The 14,673-nt window shown below is 40.3% G+C and overlaps 1 protein-coding gene across 1 annotated transcript in view; it reads right to left on the reverse strand.

Moving 5' to 3' along the window:
- The window catches only part of megf11 (multiple EGF-like-domains 11), an 83,630-nt gene that overhangs the window by 47,089 nt on the left and 21,868 nt on the right, over window positions 1–14,673 (reverse strand). The window contains exon 5 of the mRNA XM_085412292.1: window positions 10,604–10,696. Within this exon, the coding sequence (XP_085268418.1) occupies window positions 10,604–10,696 (93 nt within the window). The remainder of the gene's footprint in view (window positions 1–10,603; window positions 10,697–14,673) is intronic.

Consider the following 14,673-nt stretch of genomic DNA (forward strand, 5'->3'; position numbering starts at 1 on the left):
TTTTCAACTAACTCCACTGAACCTTAAATTAAAATGTAAAGGGGGGAAAAAGCATTGTGTTAAATTGGAAAGATTTGAAGACAGCCAGCCTACTGACAAAATAATTTTTCTGCAGTTTTATTGTCTCGTTCACATTGTTGTGAAGTAAAAACAAGAAACATTAAATACTTGGAAGTCCTGCTAATACTTTTTATTTAGACACGTATATGACTTTGTGGTGCTGTGTGGAAAGGAACCCAGAAATGAATATTGTGCAGAAAACTTGAGAAACTGGAACCATGCAGTTTGAGCAGATTAAAGCTAAACTGGAAATAAAATAAAAATGCAACGAGTTTCATCCTGAGCTGAGAAAACAGGTGTTAAGCCTTGACAGCATTAGCATCTACGTTTACATGTATCCAAGCTAATACTGTCAAGAAAACACCAGGCATAAAAAATGTTTAAAAAAAAAAAGTCAAAGTGTGAATGTCCATCTGTCAATCTGATTATTGAATTCCCTAAAGCTTGAGACACGCGGCAATAACAGCACCGGAACTCATCGACTAACACAGAGAGGTGCGTAAATGCAAATTTTCTGTTGTCTCTGCATTTTTAACCACTCCTCGCCACACAGTGTGAGCAAACAAAACTTGCTAATTGTTCTCTCAAAGCCGTGATTTTATGTGTCTCGGGTGTCACGGCATATGAATATCCCCCCACCGCCCCACTCCACTGTAAACACTTAATATGATTCATCTTAAAGGCGGTCAATCAGTGCGCCTATCCACCTACCAAATGAATCCCAACAATACAGAAACACGTTCGCACATTGAAACACAAGGATAATTGCTTTTTAATGATCTCACATTATGCAAATACTCATCATGTAGCCATCAATCTTGGAGGGAGTTTCTACCTGCCTGACCACCAGTTAATCCGACACACTGACGTATATTATATGAGGAAAGTTATGAGGCAAAGACTTTTATGTACAACTTTGTCAATTTTTTTTAATTGAATGAAATAAATAGCCAAGAGAGAAACCCAGAAAAGTGTTTTTTTTTTTTCATTGCTATTCATCTAAAATGGGCAAAATGTGGCACAGTCATGCATTTAAAACTATATTAGCACTGCATCTTGGGAAATATTTGAATATGCGGAAAACAGGAGGTTGAAAAACCAGAGCAGTGCATTATGCTCAATGAGGTAAAAAGAGTAGCGGCACAGGGTAGATGGATACCTGAAATATGAAAGGACAGAAACAGGAAAACATCTTGAGCCTTTGATTAACACAGAAAAACTGTAGATTAAGAGTTTTTCCTTTCTATTTCCCTCCCCTATTTCTCTCCAGGATAATATGGGCCCTTTGGAGATTTGTCAGGGAAAAAAAAGGAAAATCCAGAATTTCAACTCAAATGAACTGCTGGCTCTGAAAGCAGCGTTGTTATCCCAGTCTCTGAAACTTGCTGGCCCATGAATTATTCTCCCCAATTCTCAAAGTCAAAGTGAAGAGAAAAGTATACAACAGCAACTTAGGGAGTACTGTGTGCGAGTGGCAGAGAGAGAGAGCAGGAGAGAAATACTGTAGTACATTAAAGAAGCAGCAAAGAAATGAATTAAGCCATCTGGGAAGAGCAGGGTCAGCATGGGGCATAAAACCACCCGCATGACATTTATTATAAGAGAAGAAACATAGTTTAAAAATATCTAAAACTAGACAAATTTGCTCATCGGTCAGGTTTTGATTAAAAGTTTTAAGGAATAAACAAATGACACAAGAGAAGGGAAAAAATCTGCCCAAAAGCTTTAAGAGTCAGCAGAAGGAACAGTGATATTGATCCATGGACCTTAACCCTCTTTTTGTTCTGTGGCAGAGGGTGAATTTGTCATTCATACTACAGTATGCCTGTGCCTGAAATGGAAGTGAGTCCCAGAATTATAATACAAGGGAATGTTTAAAGTGTGAAATCACATGGTGTCAAGTTTCTTTGCTAATCTAATTTCTCAGGAGGGACTCATCACTTTGAGGATGCGGGTGCCTGAACCAGTAAGTCAGCATTTTCTGTCTTTTATCCATCTAAACTCAATTGAAAGGTCTTAATGAAGTGCGCAGTACAGGACATGATGGACTCCTATAGGTAGGTGTGCTTTTTTTTTCTAAACATTGTACTGGTTGGTGATGTGTGCTCACCCAATCAGGGCAAAAAGACAATTTTAGTGGCACTGACGACTAATTTTAGATGAGCGTCTGCAGAACACAGATTGGATCATCATGAATACATCCTTGTGTGGGGTAACGATTACATTTCCTCTAAAATTTCCTTTGATCCTTATCATCCAGATGCCCTTTTGTCAGTGGTTAAATCCCAAGCTACATCTCTTTGTTCCAGTTAGTATGCCCTAGCTATGTGATAGCATATCTTTGCGTTTTGTCTGTTTCCTTTTTTCTTTGTGGCAACAGCCATCAATTTAATTGAATTTCTTGGCTTTTAATGTCTGCATTACTCTAATCAGAGAAGAGTAGAGTTGTTTATCTCGACCTTGGTAGAATTAGCAGAGGGTATTTGTGGAGATGTAGAATTAGCAGAGGGTATTTGTGGAGATGTTAATGCACAAAAAATTCTGCAAGATTGTAACCTCAGCTTTTATTGATCAACTAGTCCAAGGTGCTTATAGACTTTCCTGACACTGCCATGCACTCAGGAACTGTCTCACACACACACACGCACAAAAAAAAAAATTCTTGCGACAAGCTGCAGTAAACTCACACCAAATATAAACAATAGTTTTATTCTTTTGTCAGCCTTGTTTGCGGGTGGATAATTTTAAGATGCTACCACTGGCTAATTCATCAATCACAGACAGTAGAAAGATAGGGCTTGTACCAAAGTAGGGTCCAGGGAAATTTGCTATCTCACACAAACAACATGCAATATAACCTTCTGAGAGGGTAGCACGGCTGCAGGCGAGGCAGAACACAGCGGAATGCAAAATACAACCCCAAATACCCTAGGGCCCGGAGGCAAATTTGATTAAAAGTTTGTTTTTCTTCACTCTCAACAAACGGAGGAGCTCGTCGATGCGGCACTGACAGTTAATTGGACTTGGCAGGGCCACGAGTTCATTCGTCAGCATTGTGTGGGGCTGGCCTAGGAGGAGCAGGACAATCGATGTCCCTCAGGACGGCCTGTAATCACTGCAACACTCCAATGAAGTCCAGGGTTAAACATCAGGAGATTGCAGGTGCACCAAAGCATCTGAGAAAGACTACTAATATGTTCCCTCTCCCAAAGCAAGGCAAGGACACAGCAACGCAGCACCCAAAGGACTGTGGCGATCCTCAAGCTATTATTCTTATCATAATGATCATGAGTCCAAGGTCCTGAGAGGTGATTGGGGCATCTATTACTAATACTTTGCTAATAAAATGTGATATCTGTATATGCGGTACAAGGCAGAAGATATATGTGAATGTGTGTGGATATGATAATTTACCCTTTATTTGTGCTTTCAACTTAATAACACTGAAGTATATATGTTTATAAACCCCATTAAATCTTGTGAAATTTAGCATATGTACTAAGAATAACTATCTGGGTACTGGGACTGACACAAGAGCTCAGTCTGAGGCGTCACAAAATGAAGCATGGGATATTAAAGCAGAAAGCACATTTCTACTACACAGATGGGAAAGATGAACACAAATAAATCATGGCAAAAAAAAAAAAATTCATTCCATGATTCTAGCTGCTTTATTGGGTAAATACGGAGAATTCTCAGCTTACTAACACAAAAACATAAGCAATCATACTAACAATAATCATACTTGAGCTACATTCACAACAGCTGACAGGCATATTCAAACAATAATACGACATCATGACTTTTAGAAGTCAAATCATCATGGCTGATGATACTACTACATACTTACTGGGGGGCAAATGACTACAAACATTTTTTTAAGACCATGAGGAGTCTGGCCTTCTCAGGTTTTTGAAGCCACTGGTCAGAATAGAAAAATAATGACACCGATGGATGGGAGGAGTTTTGTCAATTCTGTAGAGACCTAACAACACAGATCCACAGTGCATTTTGACACCATGTGCAACTGTATCCAATACTCAAATGACTGAAACAAACAACGCATTAGGCCAGAAAAATAAGGGTGACTTATAGGCTGTAACATGATCCTAAAGCTGCTTTGTTCTGCATTAGTATTCAGGAGATATCTTATCTCTCTAAACTGTTATCATAGCATTTCAGCTATTTTAGACACACTGACCTTCTCTTAAGGACAGGAGATAAGGCTTTTTAATGTCCTTATTAAATCAAGCCATCTATACAGGCTCTCAGAGCTGGGTGGTGTGTTCCAGGAGTCCTTAACTCTCTCTCTCTCTTTCTCTCTTACTGACTAATGACAAGCATGAGGGTGATAATGACCCTCGGAACTTCATGTTATACCATCCTAACCATCACCATGCACCATGAGTATGACATCCACCTGCTTTTTATATGTGAAATACTAAGAATTCATACATGCATCTCTCTCTCCTCTCATATATATATATATATATATATATATATATATATATATAAAATCACAGTATGCAGCAGACATATGGATGTACAACACATCAAACCTTGAAGCAGATGGGTTACAGCAACTGGGTGCCACTCCTGTCAGCTAGAAAAAAACAATTAAGTTGCCTAATCTGGTAAATGTCCTTTATCAATGTCTCATTCAGATGTTAGGGAGAGAATTTGGTGTAAACAACATGACATTATGGATCCATCCTGCCTTGTTTTAAAACTTCAGGCTGGTTATAATGGTGTGGGGAATATGTTCCTGGCACGCTTTGGGTCTCTTAGTACCAACTGAGTATTATTTAAACATCACAGCCAGCCTGAGTATTGTTGCTGTATTTTTTCCGACCATATCCATTCCGTTATGACCACAGTGTACCCATCTTTAGATGGCTGCTTCCAGCCTGCTGATGCGCAATGTCACAAATTTCAGATTATCTGAACAATGTTGAGTTCACTGTTCTCAATTGGCCTCCACACTCATCAGATCTAGACAGATAAGATAAATAGATTCTATCTATCACACGCATACATACAAAGATACATACCTAACCCCCACCACACACACACACACACACCTACACACACACACATACACACACACGTCAGGCATTCTCCCAAAAGTAATGGAGCAGTGAGCTCTTGGGGAATAATAAATCCTGCTTAATGGGATGGTACAAAAAAATCTTCAGAGGCTGGCAAAGTCAATCTGCATGCTTGGCCAATGAGGCTTGTATGTACAGAAAGTATAAGAGACATGTAAGTGTGTGTGTGTGTGTGTGTGTGTGTGTGTGTGTGTGTGTGTGTGTGTGTGTGTGTGTGTGTGTGTGTGTGTGTGTGTGTGTGTGTAAAAGATTATGATTATTGTACTCAGTGAGAACATTTTTCAGTAATGAATATTTAATTCATTTTGGATGTGTGCACGTGTGTGTGTGTGTGTGTGTGCTTGTCAGGTTGTAGCCAAGAATGCTGTCAGCTGTGGTGTGTGCGCCACATTTCATTTGATGGACTCAATATCAGTCAGTTGAAGTCTCTGCACAGTGATTTACACTACACATAAGTCACACGAGTCAGTGTGAGGCATGCAGGGAAAGATCTGAGAGGCGTGCTGTCTGAAGCACGTCCTGAAACATCTCTTTCAGAGCCCGAGCAGCGGCATCCACATGGTTTAATCTTTTCTGTTTAACAGTCACCACTGGGTTTTAAAATTGCACACAACCAACTCGAATTACTAAAGTTAGCATGCAAAGTCCTTCTTAAGTTCTAAATAGCAAGTAATGGACTATTAGTGAAATAAAAAGTTTAACAATTTGTGCTCACTATTTCAACTGTCCAAGACTATAGTTATATATTAAGTTGTTAGAGTTTTGCTTTTGAATGCAAGGCACTACAAATTTTTCCTAACTGCACCCAAATAGTAAACAGAATGACAAGATATATATATCAAAGTTAAGATCATGTGGACCTTTATTGTTAACTGCACAAATTAAATAGGAAGTCGCCCACATTACCTGTTCCACAAAAAATTTCACAATGCCCCCAAGTGGCAGTGTGAAGCTACAACATGTATATGCAGGCCTACAAAGCTGTGTGTGGAACATATATACATAGAGACTACCAGCACGCTACCATGTCGGGACCTTAAGCACAGCTTTTGCATACTTGGCAGTACACAAAATGGCTCCACCATCCACAGGGAACCCGGAGTCATTCACAAAAACAAACCTCTGCGAGCACAGTAGGCCTCAACTGCACTGATGCAAGCACACACTTGCACAGCGGCACGAGGCTCTATAGATCGGTCCGTCTTCTGTCCCCTTGAGAAAAACTGTTGCCTGGGCGCTTTGATCTATCAAAATGAATGAGGCAGTTGGCATCGACTGAAATAAGCAGCAAGGAACCCACTTCAGAATGATAGAGTTAGAATATTTATAGTTCTCCAAAAATGCCTCTTTACATGCTTGTATAATGAGGAATTCAATCGATGTGGACGTCTTTTTAAAAACACGATTCACTTTTTTTGCTTGCTGTTGTTGACGTGCAGCCGTCATCTCAAAGAAAAGTGACTTGTTGAAACACACATGCTCACAAACAAACGTTCAACACTCTGTCTCTAAGATTAATGAAGGGAGAAGTTTCGGGAGCAAAGTAAGGTGACATTTGGAGTGATGTGTCAAGTGAGAGTGAATCTCTGTGTGCTATGCCGATGTTCAATGTAATTCAGTCCCTTGGTCTTTGACAGCAATGCATATCAATGTCCTGCTGCTGTGGGATTGGAGAGAAACCATCTGGCTTAGATGCTCTTCTGAGAATAATGTGTAAATACTGTCGACGTGTGCCAGAGGGAGTCCTCGTGAGAGTGTTTTTCAAGTCAAAATGAAGTTTAACAGCTTCTGGTCTGTTGGTCTTGGTCGGGCTACTCTTTCGTTTTACATCTACAGTTGTTGGGGCAAAACAAGCTAACAAAGCTAAAAGCACAAATCATTTAATTCTGTTTGAGCCACATTACTGTGATTGCAATCCCAAATTCCTAAATCCAATAAAAACAAATCATTGATTTAAATCCATAAAAATGGACAGTTTTAGTGGTCAATTAGCATTTGTAACATCTGATCTGGTGCAGCATAGCATAAAAAAGCCATTCATCAGCCACATTTATCAATTAACCATGTGTATAGCACACACAGCAATAGCTGCTTTGCCATCTGAATACATGAGGGAGGAATATGTTACCTCATGGGCCACGGCTGACCAAACACATTAGATTTGGCTGTTAAGTGTGATAGATTTCTTTTTAGAATGCAAGGGAAGCTTTGCGGTTAACAAACCTGAACTACTTCTTGGACTTTCCAGATACTTATATCGGTGGCATTGATTCTTAGAATCTCTGCACAAGTGGGCGTACATTTTCCACCACGATAGGGGAAAGAAATCTCCAAGAAGGCTGAGGAAAGAAACATTAAAAGCTTCATATGCACATTTCTTCTCCCCGAGCACCAGGAACATATCATTATCTGACTGAATCACATGACATCAATGATAGTGCTTCATTGCACCTAATATTTTACAAGCGATGGCAGTCACGGGTAAATATACCTTACGACATCTATCTTGATCATTCTTTTTATTTGAAAGCTGTTATTACTGTAGCAAACAGTGACCCGGTGTGACAGACTCATCAAGAGGGATTAAATCACAAGAGCTGAAAAATACACGGAAATAAAGGAGGGGAGAAAAAAAAAGGACCAGGTCATTTCTCTGCAACTTCACGAAGAGTCTACTGCTAAACCCAAGAAACTCATAAGAGTCTCTAAAAAACTTTATATAGATTTTATTCAATAAACTGATAATACTCTACAAAGATTTGATTTCCCGTTTTATCTCATACTGTGTGCTTCTTTTTTTACGCTAACATCTAGTATATTTGCTGCAAACTACAACCAATAACAGCAGTAGCATACATCAGAAATCTAAAATGACTAAAGACATACTGTTCGGTCCCATGAGCAGAGCTCCATCTATCTGAATTGCCATTGCAAAAATAAATAAATAAATAAATCTGCTGCTGTCCCTGCTTTATTGAACCTAATATTTTTTGTCCATTTTTTTTATTTACATGGTGGAATTCCTATTGTGAACATTGTTATTTCTCCAAGACAAACCCTACTGACAAAACAAAGTATACACAGTGGTACAGAGAGGACAAATAGATGCATTTCAATATGAAAAGAAGAGAAAGCAAAAAAACAGACAAAACAAGCACAACATTGGGGGGAAAAACGGACAAAAGCAAACATTAACAGGTACAGGGCACTCTTTCAATGCCCTAAACTGTTAAATTAAAAAATAAACAACTGATTCATGACAAGTGATTAGGAGAACATTTTCAAGACCACGTTCCACAAACACAATGTGCAGGCATTAGAGCAATTACACTAACCAACAGCGGCAATTAATCATTCATCACTCTGGGAAAACAAAGCCTCCCCTCAAAATACTCAAAATCCACACATGACAGAAAGCAAGCATCACTCATTTGCTTTTTGTGGTCCACATCTACCAGTGTGTCCTTGAGGTGAGTCTGAGACACCCCGGGACTCGAGGCAGGTCACAGGGCAGGTCTGGTCTCAGTGGGAATATAGCTTCAGGCCGAGAAAAAGGATGAAATGTTTTCTGGCTACAGCAGGTGGACAACAGCAGGCGAAAACAAAAAAACAAACCAAAAAAAACCAAAAGAAACCAGGCTAGATCTCTCTTCAGCCTTCACCACCACTCCCAGCACAATTTACTGACTTTCTCCCACCTTATCGCCTTCCCTTTTCTGGCAACAAACAGTGCAACTCTTTATTTCCACCACCTGACCCATATACAAAACTGTTTCCTGGTGGGTGCTGCTCCAGAAACAAAGTCCAAGCCTTTGATCCAGCTCCAGATCATTGGCTGAAAGGCTGTCACTTCAGCTTTAGACCGCACAGCATCCCACGGCAGCTCTTCATCTCCAAGCCTGGACGGCACACTTTTTCTTTTTTTTATTTTAATCACATTCACAAATCCTTTGTCATATGATGAGCTCATTTTGCCTTCTCACCAGCTATGGAATTGGCTTTTATGTGAACACAAACACCTCAAGTCAAACATAATAGTGGTAAAATAAACAGCAAATAAAGCATGACATTGATTGTGTTGGAGCTGATTTGGTGTTAATGTGTGTATTTCAGCCCACTTGTGCCATAATATGAAGCCTGCATCCATTTGCATAAAGACTTTTACCTAACCGCCTCATCTGTCTGTGCTGAGCGAATGCAGAATTTACAGTGAAAGACAAAAAAAAAACCATGCTGCACCATTTACACGAAGGAAAAAGAGGGCAGATTTAATTTAAAAATTGGCACACATTCCTTATTTCGACAGATGAAAGCTCGTAAATGAAAAAACCTGGAATCATGCCTGGTATGGAAATCTAAAGTTATGAATAATGCCTCTGTCTCAATCATCAAGTCTGTTTTAACAAGGTGGATTAGCCAAGCGCCTGCAGGCTCAAACGCACACACGGCTGCACTCCTAACCAACTAAGAGTGGGACAAGAGTCCCCGAGGGCCCTGAACCTCACACATCCTCCCTGTTGGACCCTCACCAGTCTGTAGGAGTGAGCAGCAGCAGCAGCAAACAGCTCAGGCTTGTCATTTATGCCCATGAATCCACCTCCGATAGGCCACTGCTGCTGCGCAGGCAGCTGATTTACACACAGTTGCTAATCAGCGAATGGCTCTCCTGCTAATGAAAACTCATAGATCTATACAATAGCACTACTGATTTGATTTTATCTGCCATAACTCATTCCTAAATATGCAACGGTTAAATGCAACTGGGAGTGGAGAGTTGAAGTTAAGAATTAGAGGTCAGAAATGTTGATGCAGGAAATGGTGATATGTTGCCATGGCTATTGCTATATTTGCCCTAAGTATAAAAGGCCTTCTGTATCTACATTTCTCTGCTGGCATACATTTCACAAAGGAGAAAATAGACTCTTCCCTCCTGCCTGGCCTCAGTGACACTCCAGCATTTAGTTGATTGCAGGATGAATATGTCTAACTCCACCCTCCCATCCAGCTCTGGGTGCTGAGGAAACCCCAGTAAATAGAAGACCAATACAATGGCTTGTTTCAGCTTGGCACTGATTCATCATCGCACTGAACAAGCCACGGGCATCAGTCTAATCATGATTAAGACCATAACAGAGAGTTTGGTAGACACGGGGGGAGGGGGGGGGGGGGAATGCAACCATCCATCCATCCGCTATATTCATCAGGCAAATCGCTTCCACTTCCAGCAAATGAAAATGAATTCATTGTAACTTACCTGTTCCATTGGCTGTGCTTGCTAAGAAGAGAGGATACAAAGCTGAGCAGCTTTGAGGTAGATGGGCATTGTGGCAAAACACACTGAGAGCAAAGTCTTATGGACTAACTGGCTGTGAAGCCATTTAGAAATAAATGGGTCTAAATGGTTAACTGGAAAATTAAAAGAAAAGTGCCCTCACCACTGGAGCAGTCCAGTCCTCCCCATCCGGGCTCGCACTGGCATGTATCGGGAGACACGCAGCGACCGTGGACACACTCCTCTGTGCACAGAGCTAAAATAGACAAAGACATTTCCTCATCAGCACAGTTTATAATTGCATTGGAACACACACACACACACACACACACACACACACACACACACACACACACACACACACACACACACACACACACACACACACACACACACACAGAGTGTAAACCGTCATTAAAGCACTAATAAACAGCATAATGAAAAGCACCAAGATAACAGCTGAAAGAAAATGGCCCATAAAACTGAACACTCAATATCTCCTGAATACCATCAAAGGACTGAATCTTAGCTCTGGCACTCATATTTAACATCCATCTCAGCTACTTGACAATAGGCTAAACAATTCGTTAGCAGCCAAAGTCCTTGGTCAACACTTGGTTTATCATGTAGCTTTACTTTCCACAATGACTCGCTATCGGCAGGTCGAGGCATGACGGAACAAGCTGTAAATCCTCCCTAATTTGATCAGCCAGTGCTTTGTCATATAGTGATGCTTTAATGTAGCAGGTCCAGGCACTGCAGTGTTTACTAAGTATGCAGTTTTCTTGATCATTCATATTGAACAACACAGTGCCCAATTGATTGGGCTGGCATTAGTATTCTTGCAAGTGTGTTCACAAGAGTTGGATTTTTTTTTTTCTTTGAGCTGGAAAATAAAGTGACCCATGTGGATTTATTTTTTCCACAGTGTTTCAAAGTAAGAAGGAAAAGGATGACAAAAATAGGTACTTAGCATTAATAACTATATGGCAGCCAAGGTCATCTGGCCAACAGGGTTAAGACAGACAGGCTCTTATCTGAGGAAGGAAACACGACGAGAGAGAAACTCCACCTGATGGGAATCAGCAGTCCTCTAACATGGCCTGTGGAGGGATAATACGCAATCCAAGGGCGGCAGAGCAGACAGTCCATGCCCTTAACTGATCAGAGCTCATCCAACACTCCAAGTTCTGCTTCCTTTGTTCCTTATTTTTTTGTGATGTGGTCAAAAGTGAAAAAGGGACAGGGGATAGCATCTAGCAGTTTTTTTTCTTAACAATATAAGTCCTGTGTTCAACACTATGGCACCCATGCTGCAGGCACAGAGGTCAGGAGGAGCTGGCTGCAGGCCTGAACAGTGCCGCTATAGATTATCACTCAGTCAGGCTTCGATTAAGCTCCACCACCAACTCAAAAGATGCAGCAGGAAAGGAGAAATAGGAGTGAACGCCAGACAGCAACAAGCTGGCGCTAATCGCAGAAATGCTCCCACGGCAAAAATGGTAAACCAGAGATTGAAAGATAATTCAGGGCAGATTTTCTGAACATCACTCTGGCAGAGAACTGTCTAATTACAGTAAGCCAGCAAAAAGAAAAGGGGGAAGAGCTTCAACATTTGTGCTGACGAAGGTAGTGAGATCGACTACCTGTAATCAATGAGCCCACAGTATGCAGAGTATTCAAAGAGAAGAGGAGACGAATTCAATGTCACCACGATGAGTTGATTTCGTTTAGTTTCAATCAGCAAATTCTGATCAGCGAGAACAGGGAAATGCAAATGTGTCACATCCTTTAGAAAAAAAAAGAAATATGGAAATGAAGTTTTGAATATGGGAGAAAGGATAAAGCGCACCCTTCTCCTGAGATCTGAACCGGTGTACTGAAGGGATGGCATAATAAAGTAGGAGGTAGGTCTTTCATTTTAATTGAAATTCATGAATCACTCTGCCTAACTCATGTCTAAGGAATCTGTTGGAAAATTGAGTCTTTCATCTAGATAAAAGGCTAATCTAACTCATTATGCAGAGGTGTTATCAGGACGGGGAACAATGGAGCTAATTGGTGATTGTCATGCAGTGTTAATAAATTTAATATTTTTACCCAGGAAAACCGCAATCTTTTAAAATGTTGGATATTATAAATCTTTACTGTCCCTTCCTGTTGTGGAAAGCTTTCCTGCAGTAACCAAAAGGAAAAAAAGGGTCTACCAGTGCCATTTTTTTGCCAGTGTTTATGATTCTTGTAGTCGTAGTGCTTTGTAGTGGAAAACGCTTGAAACGAGGTGATGCAGCTGATGGTTGAATCATTCTAAGACAGATGCCAGCAGAACCTATCAAAAAACTTCCTGCATAACTTCTTTTCCGGGCCTCTGTCTAGCACAGAGACGATTTATTTTAAAACTGTCTTTGAAACATTAAAAAAATGCAACAAAGCCAAAAATGAAAAAGAAATCACAGGCACACGATCCCTTTCTGGAGCCAAATCTCATCATCTTACTGATGGTGAAAGCTCAAATGTGAAACTTATCAAAACCCGACTAATTCTGCAGCGAAGGTCTTTTTTAAAATGGACAGGCAAGAGTCACGCAGGAGTCATCTGGCCTAAATGTTTTGCGAAAAGAGAGACTCAGAGCCCCGCAGAGCCTGTCAGCCTCAGAAGATATTACGAGCTGTTGTCATTAGTGAGCTCATCTTGCTTCCTTTGCACAACTGTAATAATCATGCTTATTAGGTGGGAAATGAGTTCCTCACATCCTCTACATAGACTAGTTACATATTAAGCTAATGACTTACGACAGATCAAAGGTCACAGAAATAATAAGCACCTCTCATTGGAAACTTCAAGCACTAATTAGAAAAAAGCAGATCAAAGTTCAGCGTATCACAGAGCGCCTTGACAAAATGTTAAAAAAATAAAAATCACTTCTTACAGACAAAACGAAACACAACAACAAACAAAGAAAAGGCATCTTTCAAGAGTGTCGGAAGCATTAGCATTTTGTGTGTTTCTGTAATGCTTGCTCCACATCCCCAAATTCATTAACTGCCTCTCACTGGAGCTAATGTGAGTGCTGATGTGGTGCCATATGACAAAAAAAAAGAAAGGAGGCAGGATTAAAAGGCAAACCCTCTTGAAGCTTTTCTGACTCTTAATGAAACAGACTTCATGGGGAAAAGCTACACTAAACTAACAATACACAAGGGAGGGATATTTTACATTCAGTAAACAATAAAATGTCTCGAAATAGATGACTTGAGTTAATTTTGGTTCGATTTCCTCTATAATGCTCCCTTTTGTCACTGCATGCAAAACAGCTTGGGGAGTACAAATCTCTTAATCCTAGTAGTGAGAGTGCTAGGATTAAAAGAGAGCAGTCTGCAAAGCCAGCAAAAAGCAAAAACTGCCCTCTTGGCCCCTATCAACTCAATCTCCTCTATTCACCTGACACAGGCCGCAATGGCCTGATACTGTATTATACAAAAAAATAAAGCACGCTTATTGATAAAGACGAGCCAAATTCAAGAGGCGGCATCGCAGTTAGCAGATTCACCTTGTTAACACCCTGAAAAGACTATTAATGAACAAATGTCTCTGTTGTCAGTTAAATGGTTAATGAATACATTATTGATCAGTCTGCTCCTCACTTCTCCAGACTCCCATATAATCACACGGGGTCTCACTCTTTGTTGGCTGACTTCCTGGGGAGCTGTTACCCCGAGGCTAGGAAAGCTTAGACAAGGACAAGCTCAGCTGTGGTCAAAGAGCACACGGTGGGGTTACTATATCAGAAGCTAGCTTATGTTGCAAAAGATGATGAAAACTATTATTGAAGACCAATTTTAATTAAATTCTTTTTTAAGGCAAATGAAATATTCAGTGAGGTCAGCGTAACAAATACTGTGAACAGCTTGCAAAAGTGTTCAGTTGAATGCGTGCGAGTGAAATTATACATTGAAGCTATTGAATTGACAGTGAATGACTGTTTTAAGCGCACTGTTACAACCTAATTTTCAAGGCCCTTGCTCTTTTAAGTTATTGAAGTCTGTTGTGGTTTTATGGTGGGTGCTATACATCCTTGGTCTGTAACCAGTATGCTCTCGGCTCGTTAATTTTTCTCATTGTTATACAACTTCAATTAAGCTACTCTAACAGAAAGAGCAAAGCAGGGAGCAGACCATGTTGTAAAACAGTGAGTGACCTTATTAAATCATGCTCAGTCATTTTAAATTGACT

The sequence above is a fragment of the Rhamphochromis longiceps genome, linkage group LG7, assembly GCF_057381845.1.
Source record: "Rhamphochromis longiceps isolate RC_006_pf linkage group LG7, R_longiceps_female_GT1.1, whole genome shotgun sequence".
In the NCBI taxonomy this organism is placed as follows: domain Eukaryota; kingdom Metazoa; phylum Chordata; class Actinopteri; order Cichliformes; family Cichlidae; genus Rhamphochromis; species Rhamphochromis longiceps.